The sequence below is a fragment of the Ornithodoros turicata genome, chromosome 4 (genome assembly GCF_037126465.1).
Source record: "Ornithodoros turicata isolate Travis chromosome 4, ASM3712646v1, whole genome shotgun sequence".
NCBI classification, from domain to species: domain Eukaryota; kingdom Metazoa; phylum Arthropoda; class Arachnida; order Ixodida; family Argasidae; genus Ornithodoros; species Ornithodoros turicata.
In genome coordinates, this window is record NC_088204.1 from 34,109,079 (window position 1) to 34,124,112 (window position 15,034).

The 15,034-nt window shown below is 43.5% G+C and overlaps 1 protein-coding gene across 1 annotated transcript in view; it reads left to right on the forward strand.

Moving 5' to 3' along the window:
- LOC135392964 (uncharacterized) overlaps positions 1–15,034 on the forward strand; it is a 326,884-nt gene that overhangs the window by 286,607 nt on the left and 25,243 nt on the right. Inside the window, exon 13 of the mRNA XM_064623590.1 lies at positions 13,493–13,516. Within this exon, the coding sequence (XP_064479660.1) occupies positions 13,493–13,516 (24 nt within the window). The remainder of the gene's footprint in view (positions 1–13,492; positions 13,517–15,034) is intronic.

Genomic DNA, 15,034 nt, shown 5'->3' on the forward strand with positions numbered 1-15,034 from the left:
GCTCATATGCTGGACATGCTATTAATATGTGAATTACTGTTAGAGGCTCCGATACTGCTCAGAAAGTATTGGCAGTCTGGATGCGGTTTTCCAAGAAGTACGTGCTGATGTGTTAGGTGCGTGTGTCCTATTCTTAGTCTGGAAAGTGTGACTTCGAAGAATCGATTTCTGTGATAGGAACTCTCCCACTCTTTAATTTTTTTTTTATTTATCAATACTGCCAGCTGCTTGTTAGCAGCCAAAGCAGGGGTGGGACATACATTGTAAAGCTTACAGCAACTAAAACGAGCACTGCAGTAAAAAAAAAAACACACACACACAATAACCACCAACAACAAGAAGATACACTCAAAACATCAAAACAAGAATCTTTTGTGGAAAGTAATTACAGCTGATCACCAACGACAGCTAAAAATGCATTCACGGATGTTGCATGTACCGCGTCTGCAGGAAGACAGTTCCAGTCAGTTGTGGTCCGTGAAAAGAAACTATATTTAAAGGAGTCTGTCCTAGGAATTTCTGTTCTGAACTGCAAATGGTGTGATCAAGTTCGACAATGTGAAGCCCTTTCAACGTAATGGTCAATATTAATCTTGTATTTCCCTTGGACAAGCTCATAAAAAATTTTAATCTATTAATCTTTCGTCTTCTAACCAGTCGAGTCCAGCTAATTCGTACATACAGGTAATGGATGAGCTAGGGCTATATCGATTGTAAATGAATGTAAATGAAGGCTCTCTTTTGGATGGCTTCGAGTTTATCAATATTAGTGGTAGTAAAAGGGTCCCATACGGGGGAAGCATACTCTAATATCGGTCGCACACAAGTTTTGTAAGCGGTTAGCTTTGTATCAGGGGTAGCGTGCTTTAAATTTCGTTTCAAGAACCACAACCTATGAGATGCCCTTCGACAAATTTTTTCGATATGGGAATTCCAGGTCAAATCATTCGTGATGTTAATCCCTAAATAGGTGTAGCTATTAACAAAATTGACAGCCCTGCCGTCGATTTCATACGTGTAACGTAAAGGATCATTCTGTCTTGACACAGTCATAACCGCACATTTTTGTACATTGAGGTCCATTTGCCAAGATGAACACCAACTACTTATAGCATTAAGAGCAGTGTTAAGAGCGTCCTGATCCCTCCGGCACGAAATACGAGAAAAAATTACACAATCGTCTGCAAACATTGATACCTTCACCGAGATATCACGTACCATATCATTAATGAAGAGTAAGAACAGCAAAGGGCCGAGTACCGACCCCTGCGGCACTCCCGATGTAACTGGCACTAATCCAGACCTATCGCCCCGTACTTCAACATACTGTTGCCGTAAATTAAGATAGTCTGTCAGCCAACGTACAATGATTTCATTCTTGAGAACGTCTCTGAGCTTCATCAGAAGTTTTGCATGCGACACTTTGTCAAAGGCACGTGATAAATCTAAAAAGATAACATCCGTTTGACCTCTATTGTTGATAGAAATAGACAGATTGTGCACAAAATCTAAAAGCTGAGTTACGGTTGACAAACCTCTTCGGAACCCGTGTTGCCTTTCGGTAATGAAATTTATGTTGTCAAGGTAGTTTGCAATGTGTCCCACCAAAATATGTTCAAAAACCTTACTACAGTTACATAGCAGCGACACCGGGCGGTAATTTGAAACGTCAATGATACTCCCTTTCTTATGTACTGGCACCACCTTGGCCACCTTCCACTGTCGCGGTACCAAGCCACTATTCAATGATTTCTTAAAAATTACTAAAAGATATTTACTACTCCGCGTATCTTCGCAGGAATATATTGGGTATACCATCTGGTCCGGTGACCTTTTTTACATCAAGTCGGAGTAAAAGGTTTAATATACCCTCTTCACTTACTTCCAAGTCTGGAATTCCAGATAGATGCGACGGCGGATAATGAGGGAGTATACCGTTTTCTAATGTGAACATCGTGGAGAAATAACCATTAAACGCCTCAGCCATTTCCCTACCATTACCAACAACTTTTCCGTCGACCACAAAGTTGTCGATCGCCTTATTTGCAGGGGAAATGTGACGCCAAAACTTGGGTGGATTCTCCTTCATAAATTTATGCAAAGTTACATTATGAAAATCGTATTTAGCTTGTCGCATTTTAGTTCTAAATTCTAAGACCAGGCTTCTTATGTTCTCCGTTGAATTCAGACGTTTATTAAGCCGCAACCTCTTGATCTTTCTTTTTAAATGAATAAGTTCTCGCGTAACCCAGGGATTTGCTGTTCTTACCTTCTTAACCTTAGTTGGCACGAACTTGTCAATGCATTCATTCACAATATGCGTAAACTTTAGCCACAAACAATCAGCATCTGCGTTTTCAAAGTGTACTGCAGCCACGAATCCATCAAGCTTAGACTCAAGAAAATCCAGGATGCTTTCATCCTGAGCTCTATTAAAGTCCAAAACCGTTCTTCTTTGTGTAACCTCATTCTTCCTATCAGGATATGCTTTATAGATAACGGCCCTGTGATCTGAAATGCCGTCGGTAACCGTGCACCCACAGCCAGATAGCAACGCATCGCTTCGAACAAAAATCAAGTCAAGAATTGTTGATGACTCCCCTTGGCATCGAGTCGCGTTGGATACGACCTGAGTTAAATTTAAACTAAAGCACATGTTCACCATAATGTCTGATAGCTGGCAAGCCGACGTAGTCTGAATCATGCTCTGCCAGTCAACATGTGGTGCATTAAAGTCACCAACAACCATGAGAGGTTTGTTTCTCGGTAACCGATGCAGGTACTCAGATAGATGCATAATATCCTGAAGGTCAGAATTTCGAGGCCGGTAAAAAGCTCCTAAAGTAATTGGTGTGATATATGGATATATATATATATATATATATATATATATATATATGGACATTCGTTTCTTAATCGTATTGACGTCAGTTGCGAGGTGTGAAGAGGACTCAGCTACGTGCTGAACATCGGTTTTGATTTCTTTTACAGTAGACATATCAGCTTCAATTGCCGCAGCTCTCTCATTCAAGTCTTGTATCTTGCTTTCTGTTTCCTGAAGCTTGCGTTTAATATGCTTAACATCACTCAAAAGCTCCTTCTGCCCCGACTCAAGTTGTGTAAGCACAGCCAACCGGGCAAGCACTTGATCGAGCTTTTCCCCAATTTCGGCATCGTCACTATCACCAACTTGCCCGCGAAGTTTAGGCGGGCCCGGATTAGACTCAACATCACTACCAAGCAAGAGAAGCATAGCACAATCAACAACGTCTTCGACTAACAATGATAGCAGCCGTGGGCGCGGCAGCACCAAAAGAAATAGATTGTTACTTCTATAACAACAAGTATAATAGCGAACCTGAATAAAGAAGACAAACGGGTTACTTGTCTGCATGTTGGTGCCTTGTGGTGCCTTTGTGCCATTAAACACATAATCAATCAATCAATCAATGTTGGTGCCTGTGCGCCCACTGAAGAATTGGCCCAAGGGAGCTGCTTTTAAAGCCGCGCTTTCGATGTCGATGTCTGTTGCAGTGACGAAGTTCGAGAGCAGCGGTTGTCCTCTTGCGATTGATGCAGGGCACATTTCCTCGTGGTAAGGATTCGAGGTGGTTGGGTCGGTGAGATAACAAGGTGTCACAGAACAGTTCGACGTCGTTGCTGATAACAAGGGATACAGCACCAGAACCTGAATAAAGAAGACAAACGGGTTACTTGTCTGCATGTTGGTGCCTGTGCGCCCACCAGTTACCTACTAATGCCCACAAGTTACTAATTACCAGTTCTACCAAATGCAAACACACACACTATGCAAATCCTTGTTCAGGACTACAGGCCAGCTCTAAAAAAAGGTTCTCATATCACAGTGGCAGGTGACATGGGACACAGAAATTAGTAACAAGTTACATTTGGTAAAACTGGTAGCTAGCTCATTTCCAGCAATCTCAAAGTGGCTGGGGACCCAGCAAACGTGTATGTCATGCCCTTTTTCAGAGAGCTTGTGAAGGCGTACAAATAGATTATGGAAAAGATCATTTTGTTTTGCTCTTTTGTATTCATTGCCATCATTAGACCACTTGAATTTGTGTAAATTACGGCTTTCTTTTCGTTGTTGCTCGACATTCTATCGAGTGCTAAGAAGACCCCATATAACTCGGCCATATAGACACTAGCTCTTGCGTTAAGACTAAGGCGCTGCACATTACCCACTTCGCTGACTCACAAGCTGCAGCCGCTACCCCATTTGGTGATTTAGAGCCATCTGTGTAGAATGCAGCGAAGTCTCTATAGTTGCGTTTTATTTCCAAGAACTCCCGTTTTATAACAATGGAAGGGCTAGATTTTTTCTTGTACTTTTCTAACTTGAAATTGCATAGAATTTCTTTTTCCTCCATGGTGCAATCTCATTTTCAGGAAGAATGATATGTTCTTCCATAAACTCCACACTCTTGAGCAAACTGCCCTTTGAATGTTCCGTGAACCTTGGATCTCTGATTACGAAGACCTTCCTCTCGACGGGATATAACAATTGGTATCTTTTGCTGTTGTAGGAACAACCAAGAAATATCGCTTGCTTGCTCTTTGGTTCCAGCGTAGTTCTGTACCGACTTAGTATTTAGGCGTGCACCAGACTCCCGAAAACACGGAAGTGTCTGACCGGCTGCCTCCTTTCAGTATAGATGTCTTCCGGTACTTTTCCCGACGATATCCCCGACTGCATCGGTTTCGGATGTAGGCCGCAGTGTTTATCGACTCAGCCCAAAAATCGATGGGCAGCTTCCTTCAAGAGCACTCTTGCGGTTTTGACTAGAATGGAACAGTCCTTTCGTGAAGAATTCCTTTCTGTCTGAAGAAAGATTCAAGTCGCCGGCTCGGGGATTCAGCACCATTGTCGGTCCTGACACGCTTGGAGTTTCTGCCTGTTTGACATTCTGCTTCAATTATGGAACCCACCAGCTTTTCGCTTCGCTTTTGTACTCCACGAATCTCACAGCTGTAGTCGTCGACGATGACGAGTACATAGCTGCTTCCCCCAAGTGAGCGAACCGGGAACGGTCCACAAATGTCGACGCGTATCAGATCCAGCACGCCACTGGATGCTCGTTCATACTGATGCATCGTTTATTGACTCTTGCCTCGTGAGCTGCTTAGTTTCCGTAGCCTTCTTGACGCATTTCCTCCTGTAGAAGACCGTATCTGACCTTTTCTGTGAGCTGTGGTAAGGTAGCGGTGGTGTCGAACGTCCGTGCAACACATTGGTAGGACCTCGGCAATCCTTCTATGGATAATGTTGCCCAACTGAGGTTCCTCTATCGCTTCGCCCAGGGCATGTAGTTCAGCCCTGTAGTCCAGGGCTCACCAATAGCTTCAACAAGCTGAATATAATGCTTCGCTGTCTCATTTTTCTTCCATTTGATGGCGTTTAGATCACGCTTGAGGTTGATCTTGTGCTGCACTATGCTTCCTCTGTTCGCTTCCTGTAGTTTAAGCCAAGCACGCTTTGCGGTTGTTTGGTTGATAACAAAGCATGCTTGTGGCGTCGCCAGTCAGGACGATTATGTTGAGCACCTCCTGATCCTTCTGTTCCCAAGCGACCGTCGCGGCAGTCTCTCTTGGAGGGTCCTCCACTAGCCCAAAGCCCTTTTGCCTTGAGGTGCACGTTTAGCTTATACCTCCACGTTGGATAATTGTTCCCTTCCAACTCTTCGAAGTGGAACACAGAAAATCATTCTGCCGTCTCCAATTCCTAGCAATCCTCCTCACTTGTGACCTTGACCGTAGTACAATCCCTTCCTGGACCCATAACCTTTGTTGCAGAAGATCAATTGAAGTCTAAGCGTTGCCTTCTCGCTTTTCAGCGTCGTCCTTCTGTATGTCTAGCCGCTGCAGGACTTTGGGAATATGCACGCCTTCGATTCTGAATGTATTTAGAACTGTGTCAGCTGATGCGCGTCTTCGGCATTCCAGACTGCTTTCGCTGAGGGGGGATCTTGCGGGTTGTCATCTAAACATCGCGGAAGAAGGCAAACCCGAGGCGAGAGAGAGTCATGGCCGTAGAGCATGTAACGTGTGAACTCAGACGCTGCTTTTACGCACAGCGTTGCAGGCATATGTAACATATATGGCAGGACAACGTCCCAGTTCTGATGATCCTGCGTGACGTACATGAAAATCCTTTCAGTGTTTGTCCGGTTAAGGAGCCCCATAAGGCCATTGGTTTCGGTTTCGGCATTGTAGGGATTCGTCGTGCGATAAATGGTGTTGCTGAGTCTCAGAACATTCCGCTCGTCAGCGCCCGTCATCAGCGCCCATGGTGTACCGCGACGAAGAATGTCGTGCCTCACTTTAACTCATTATTTTATTATAGAACTCAAATGTAGTCATAGTACAGAAAAAAAAAAAACTGTAGCGCGTAGGGAAAAAGCTCCTAAGACACCTTGACAGGCCCCACATGCCATTTAGTATAACATGACAACATCAGACAACATGTTCATCAATCACGTATACATTTTACACGTATTTCTCGCAATCACGTATACATTTTTTTTTTTTGCTTTGTGATTATCGCATCCTCTTTTAATATTTGTTGTGCGTCGATACATAACATGTCTATCTTTTCGTTGCGGCGTTTCAAAGGAAATCTTGATTGCTCTTTGTTGTGTTCATATTCGTACTTTATTTAAACTCTTTATTTTATTGTTTTTGCATTGATGGTTGTATGCAATTAAATATGCCTCTTGTCCTGTGTTCATAGGGTTTCCTGAAGTCCTTCACCTGTAAACACCTGCAGTTAGCTTTCCTAACTTTTTTTTGCTTTCAAGTGTATATTGTTGATATACCTTCTGCTCCTTCTCACACATCCTTTACGGTCGTCTATCTGTAAAAATGCCTACAAGTAGTAGTATACGTAGTACAAATTTTCGCTCTGTTCGCATAGTGTACCTTCTGTACTTTTGTGTAAATTTGCGGTTCATTTGTACTTGTGTAAGTTCAATCCACATGTCACTTGGAATCTGCATCATTTTTTACACAAGCCTGCACTCTTCTGTTGCCAGGGCAGTCTCTGTAACGGAATCATATACCCAAGTGTTGCTATTTCACTCGATTTGCCCCCACAAACTAGAGGTCATATGAGGTAGTATACGTACTCCGAAACGTCCACCAGTTGTCCACTTTGTTTCAACAAAGTGGACAACTTTACCAGTTCACGAACAGCTTTACGACAGCGAATAGCACATTGTTTGTTGAAATATGGCATTTGGTATTTTTGAAAGACGCCTGGAGGGGAGACTAAGGCTGAACTAAAAGACGATTGCACGAGAAGCTCCTCGAGAAGCGCCCTTTTTTAAAGCCGCATAGCTCTAGAACTGTGGGAGGGCTTCCACTCTGCACTGCGGAGAAGGTATCGACCAGGGATTTTTTTGGTACAGGTCCCGACAAAAGTTTACGGAACACTGGAGTGGTGTATATACAGTCATCTGAGCAACACGGTTGCTGCAAACAGGAGCAGATAGACTTACAAACAGGTGACCGGATACGCCACGCACATCTCAGTAAGTGTGTCCACTCCCGTTCGCTGCTAGGGTGTCGCTGAGATCAAGAAATACGTCGCTCTGGTGTTCCGTAAGCTTTTGTCGGGATCTGTACGGCCCTAAGACACCGCCAAAATATCCCAGAAAGGGCGGAAAGCTGCAAATATGGGTGTCACCCCTCCCTCTACGTAATATCAACCCCTCCCCCACTCCCGAGATGAAAATAATGGGAATATCCCTGATATCGACTAGAGGACTGTATAAGAAAATCGCTATTATACCTCTCTCGGTAGGGTATTGTGTCTTCCGCGTGCACGACGCTTTGCACTTGGTTGCAAAGGGGCCACGGGACCGCCACTAACCTCAACTATACAGGGTGTTTCACGAAAAATTAGCGTAAGTTAACAACGAAAACAAAACAGTGATTCATCGCTCACCAAAAAGACGGATTGTATGTTGTTACCAGTGGTGTGACTTATACGAGGGGTGTTTAAGTCAAACCGGGACTTATCATTTTCCGCTAAAGGAAAATGAACTTACAGTCGAGAAATTAGTTTTATTTTTCGACGTAATCTCCAGCTGCACTAATGCACTTGTCCCAGCGTTTCAGCTTGGATGCCAGCAGCATAGAAATCCTTACAGGTGCATAGCAGCCGTGATCGGACAGCATTCTTGACCTAGTCGTCGTAGCTGAAGTGGCGACCCCAAGGAACGCCTTCAGTGACCCGAAGAGATGGAAATCGCTGGGGCCGAGGTCTGGACTGTAAGGGGGATGTGGCAGCAACTCCCAGCCAAGTTCCTGTACGGTGCGTGTCGTGAGATCCGTGGGATGCGGGCGTGCATTGTCCAGTAGGAGGAGGACTCCTTTGGTGATGAGGACACGCCGCTTTTGCTTCAGCACCTTATGTACATCACTGAGAACCTGGCAGTAATATGCACTATTGATGGTGGTACCACTGGGCAGAAAATCAACATGAAGAACGCCAGCCTTGTCCCGGAAAACCGTGGCCATCACCTTACCCGCAGACGGGGTGCTTCGGAAGTTCTTGGGAGCCTGCGAACCCGGATGCTTCCACTGTTTTGATGCGCGTTTAGACTCAGCAGTGAAAGATGCACCCACGTTTCATCGCACGTGATGATCCGAGCTGCGATTCCGGCTGTCCTTCAGTGTTCAAACAGTACCTTAGCTCTTGGGAGATTTCCACTCTTTTCTGCCGGTAAAACACGGAGGGCTGCCTCGGGACCCAAAGGGCACTAACTTTGCGAAACTGGACGTGTAACCTTCTGTGTTGCACTTATGTTCCGTCGGTCTTTTAATTATACGGGTTTTGTATTTGTATCTGTTTATTAGTCATCTCTATTGGAAAATACATACATATTTACATACAGGTGGAGAACCCAGTATGAAACAAAATTCCTGTTAAAGGGCTCTCCATAGTGAACAACAAATACATCAAAGACAGTTCACCAAGCATTAACATAAACTAATTCGGCATCACACTTCTAGAAGGCTTCTGAAGACTGGTTAGAAGGCACTAACGGCAGCAAAAACACAGTTAAATGTACACAAAAACGCAATCCGTACAACAGCCCTTACATAGGTGAAGAAGATAACAAAAGCTTTTAGTTTGGGGTTTAAACGCACTGGGGCTAGCAATCCGCCTTATTTCGGGTGGTAAAACGATTCGATTCGAATACGCTGCGAAAAAGAAATGAGTGCTTACCATAATTAGGTTTTATTTGTGGTAGATTGAGCAGACCCTCCGCTCCAGCCCTACTTTGACGTTTTACCTTCAGATGGTTATAACTAAGCGTTTCTGATTCTAAACAACCAGTAATATACGACCGCGCGATGAGTAAGACGTTATAGGAAATTACTTGTTCAATACTTAATATTCTATAATTACTCATCACAGGAGAGACTGGGAACTGATATGGTAAACTAAATATAATTTTTATAGCATGATTTTGCAGTCCCTGCAGTGCCTGTAAGTGAGAATTATAAGGCCCCAGACTGGGGCACAGTATGCGATATGGGAATGGACAAAAGAAAAATATAAACTTAGGAGCACTGAACGGGGAAAGCATTGTCTTGTCCTGACAAGTCACTAATGCCATAAGAAATTTTGTTAGAGATATGCCTTATATGCCGAGGTGCTTGTCGAGCACAACACCAAGAAATTTTGCTTCATTACTAAAACTAAGTGGCGTACTGGTGATTTATAGTCGGGACGGGAGAGTTACGAGACGTTGCGGGGAATGAAATAGCATACAAACAGTTTTATCAGAGTTTAATTTCAAATGATTGCTACCACACCATTGCCCCAAACTATCTAAACCAACTTTTAGTCTTCCCGTCAGTTCCTCTGTATTCTGGCCTGTGAAAAGCAGGGTGGTATCATCTGCGTACAAGAACACATCGGAATGTGCGATATGACTAAGACCACACAAGACCACTAAGACGCACAACCGGCACAACAACACACGAGCAAAACGAAATCATGTGCATGGCAACCAGCGCTTCGCGCGTTCGCCGTTCGTCGGCGCCACCTATTCCTGAAAACGTTCATTGATTGCTCGATACGTTCAACCGAATTTATGAGAGAAGTCACAGTCGACAAACCGCTGCCGAACCCGAATTATTTAGTGTACAGAATGTCGAAAGATTAAGCGGTCATGGATTAGCCTTTCAAAGACTTTACTAACAGCAGGTAGGATGGATATTGGCCTGTAGTTTTTAATAAAAGAGACATTCCCCTTTTTATAGATAGGCATAGCAACTGCCTTTTTCAGTAACGCGGGAAATCTGCCCTGTTGAAAAGCAAGATTAACAATGTTTGCTAAAACAGGGGAGATAAAAGTTTTAACAAGTTTAAGGTTAGACACAGACATGTTATCATAGCCAGCGGATGTATTGCGCAGCGAAGATATGGTACGCAAAACTCCAGAGGAACAATTGGGACGCACATCAAAAGAATGAGATGAACGCTGCAAGACTGAAGCGGACGGCACACTCTGTATGCTGCTAGCGACTGTCGAGAAGTAATTGTTGAAAGCTGTTGCGATACTAGCCGAGCTGCGATATGTCATGCCATCATGAGTAAACCTATTGGAAACTACATGACGACCAGACCTATTAAGAAACCTATTAATGATCTTCCACTTATCATTAGAGTTAGAACATTTCACAATCATGGAGCAATAGTACCTCCTTTTTGTATAGTTGGTGATCCTAGACAAGCACTTTGAGTACATCAGGTATCTGTTCCGTAAAGCCACGTTAAAAGGATTTCTTTTTACCTTCATGCCAATATTTTTTCTTTACCGAATTCAAAATTCCAGTGGGCATACAGGGACAGACGCAACTAGCATACATGTTTCTGGTAACTGAGCTAGCAGTACTGTTTCTAATACCAGCAGTGATATGTGCAGTAAATCTGTCTTAAGCGTCATCAACACAAGCAGCGTCCGTAAACATTACTCCAGTCAACTCTACTTATATAATTCACATAACTCTGTGCATTAAAACGCATAGACTGGATATTTTTCACATGACTGTACAAACATGTATCAAATACAGCACATACGGCAAAGTGATCTGTGATAGCAGTCTGCATCACTTTGGCGTGGGAGAGTGTACAGTGCTTCATCCATACATGATCAATCAGGGTAGAAGTATTAGCTGTCACCCTGGTAGGTGTGTCAATAGGACAGACGTAGCCATAACTTATCAAGCAATTCGAAAACAGTGCAAAAACTGTACAGTTTCTATCCAGAAGGTCTATATTAAAGTCCTCCGATAGCAAGACACTTTTATTTTCGGAAGATATACGGTATAATAGTATTTCGAGAGCTGTTGTAAATTCAGAAATTGATTGCTATGGGGGTCGATAAAGCACACCAACTATGACATTTCCAATGCAACCCGAAAAAGACGACTTATTCATTCAAATCCACAGACACTCACATAAAGAGCGATTCAAAACAGTATCACTTCGAACATCATACTCGATTTCAGGAGCAACAAATAACCCAACTCCACCACCTCTGGCTCTATTCCCCGACACGTCACGGCATACAAATTCACAGCGATTGTTATCATATTGGTATAAAGGAGCCTCACATGACTTTAATCAGGTCTCACTCAGTGCGACAAGTGAATATTTGCAAGGTCTTGTACAGAGGAAAGACATGATGTCATTGAAATATTTTCTGAGGCTTCCTACATTGAATTGAATAGCGGAAACCTCCATGGCAAGTCGAAACAATTAACAGACTGCTTTCAATTTACACCGGACAAATCTTAGCAAGATCGTCTTCACAATTTATACGAAACACATTGTTGTCGGTAGAGTGCCTTAGTTTGAGTTGGCATTGGTCAGTACAAACGAACTTCCAATTGTTTAATTTTGCCAAGAACCTCGCCTTAGAAAACAGTCTCTTGTTTACTGGCGTTAGGTGATCGTTAAAATAAATTAGATCCGAAGCTGCCGAGCATTAAAACCGAGCATTGTGGTAGTAAGTCTGCCTTTCTTAGCCTTATGTAAGAACTCGTTTTTTTTTTTTTTTTTTCTGTGACACGAAACGGAGAATAATGTTCTTTCCTTTAGCCATGTTGAAAGAAGGCACTCTGTGGACAGAGTCAACGTTACAGGAGTCAGTTCTGAACTCAATTACGTCCCAATAGACAATCATTTTCATACAATCTTCTCCCATCGATACGGGGATGCCCTTGATCTCTACATTATTCATCCTCGAGTACTGCTCAAGGTCATGAACCCTTTGGGACCAGCTCTGGGTTTGCTTTTCGCAGTTTAGAGTGTTCGCCAGTTTTTTCTGAGTTTCCTGGAATTTTTCCTTCATGAAAGATATGCTTTTATTCACTTCTTTGATCTGATCTTTCATGTCCTGAATGGCAGAAATCAATAGTGCCTGCATAGCTTTCATTTCCTTAAGGTTAGAGCCAAAATGTCAATGTCGTTCATTGCAACTTTGTCCCTCTAGCGTAACACTATGCAGTCCGTCTTTTTGATGTGCCATGAAGTGATTTTTTAAACTTTGGCTCACTTTTCGTGAGACACCCGGTATACTCTATTTAGAATACTATACGTTTCTGACATACCATATTTGGACAGTGTGCTGGAGACAGTGAGAACAGTCGACCGGATACAACAAAAATTCGAGAGGCCTGGAGTACGCAAATGTGAGAAACAGTATCATAAGCACAATGGATGTCCAGGAAAACAAAGAGCACGATCCGTCGATGTGCACGTGTGTGTGCAAGCACGGGGTCGCAGCGGGACCGTTGGCTCGGAACGGGCCGTTGACTGTAAAGTGGAGGTATGAAGTGGGGGCGGGGGGGGGGGGGGGAGTCGGAGGACGATTGTCGAGCACGGTGGTCTGAAGCATCCAGTGAAGTGTCAGCCACACAGGGGGCGCCTCATGCTCACGTGGGGTAAGACTGCGTGTTTCAGCCCTCGCCTCAGAGAGGACGCCACAGCCGCATCTTGTAATCTCAGGTTGACCCGACATCTATCTTTGCTGGTAAAATATCGCAAAGGATTCGCACTAATTCTGCCACTTTTTTTTGTTCTTTATGGGTATGTGTCCGTTGTTGTCTCGGTTTCCTTACTTTTAGCCATATCCACCAGATGCTGTTCGAGACAAAATATGTGGGAGAGCGTTGAAAACTTGAGTGCACGTCCTGTACGTCTGTGTAGAGTTTTTTACATGTTGTCCCAGCATGGTGTAACGGCTACTGTACGTGACTGGTGCTCAAGAACTGCTGGCTCAGCTCCTGCAGGTTTCTGTGCCATTGCGGCGACTGTTATGCACTACATGACACAACATTTCTCAGCAGCAGTACAATCTAATGTAGTGCAGAATATAACGTTGGTTTGCATTGGCATTGAGTTGCGTGAAACATTCAATGTGCCCCTCACCATCTTCTTTCCTTTCAGCCGTGCCCCAAAGGCAACGACCAAGTGAGTGACGTTCCCACTTTTAATACAAGAAACTACCCTACCGAAACAAGCGACATCACGTTTGATGTTGTTTGGAACGCTCTCCTGATGCTCATGTTAACATCAAAGCTGCTCTGATGCCAATGGAGAGCCGTCCTTGCTATGTCAATATCAGAGCTGCTTCGATGCTCACGTTAACATCCGGATTGTCCAGGCTGATGTTAGCATCAGAGCTGCCATGGCGCATGTTAGCATGAGAACTGCCTTAAGCTGATGTTGACATGATGGCTGCATTGATGCTGGTTAAGGCAATCTTGAAAATGCTTCCGCCTGTATGTTCTCTGAAATCATCTGCAAAGTAAGCCCTTTATACCGACGAGAGATGAGTAGAGCAAGAACCCACACAAAACAGTAGATAACAGCAGCAAATAACAGTATTAGCTACTCACGAGTACGTACGTTTCAAACCATATCCATTCATCATCAACACACCTGTGCGTTGAAATCACAGGGGCACAAAATTCAGTGTCCGAACGATTAACAACAACGAAGTAAGCGGAACAAAACTGCCTGTGGTGTTCCTCGGGATTTGTCCTGACGAAGGCGGAGCTTCAGCCGCAACCTTGACCATACCCCTAGATACCTTTCTATTAGTTTAAATTGTAATAAATCGCCCCCTTTTCCTTCCCCTACCTTCGTTGTTTGCCTTTCATCCCTTCATAACTGTATTTACTTCGTGGCCTTCTGAACTTTTATTCTTCTGCATATATATATATATATACAAGGCGTCTTTTTTTTCGATACAGATTTTTCATTAAAAAACTATAAGGGCTATAGACATATGTTTTCACTTCCCTCACCTCTGGGCCGGCGGACGCTCTTGGCCATCTGTTGCTCGACCGCCAAATGACTAATTACCTAAAAATCGTTAATCAACTTTAATTATAAAAGTACAAGGTCGTCCCAATCTGGGGCAACCGGTCCCCTGATACCGTTACCTTTTTCAGAACAAAAATCTTTTCAATAGATCGCCCGCAAGAAAATCGATAACGAACACCATTCTTTCTTTATTTTGTTCATTGCGCATCTTAGGAGCCGCGTCTTTCCTTCACTGCTAATGTGAGAGGGTGAAAAAGCACAGTATCGCCTCTTGCGTCCTGAAGATTAGAAGGAAACAGAAAATGCAACCCATTGTGGGTGAAGGAAAGACGCGTTTCTTAAGATGCGCAATGAACAAAATAAAGAAAAAATGGTCTTCTTATTCATTTATTTATTGTTGATACGTTAAGAGCCCTAAGGGTTCGGGCAAGATGAGACAACCTGCATTTTTTAATTTCTTGTTGCGTGTTTATGTTAGAACCAACTGCGTCCGTTCTGATTTACAGACCAGAAGCTCTAAACCTCTGAGAATGTTCCTATGGCTAGCTTTTTGAACAACACGAAACATTAAAATTCCATATTCAATTGCAAGTTTCTCTCTCATCTTGCCCCACCTTACCCTATCTTCAAGAAAACAGTGAGATGGTAGATGATTATGTG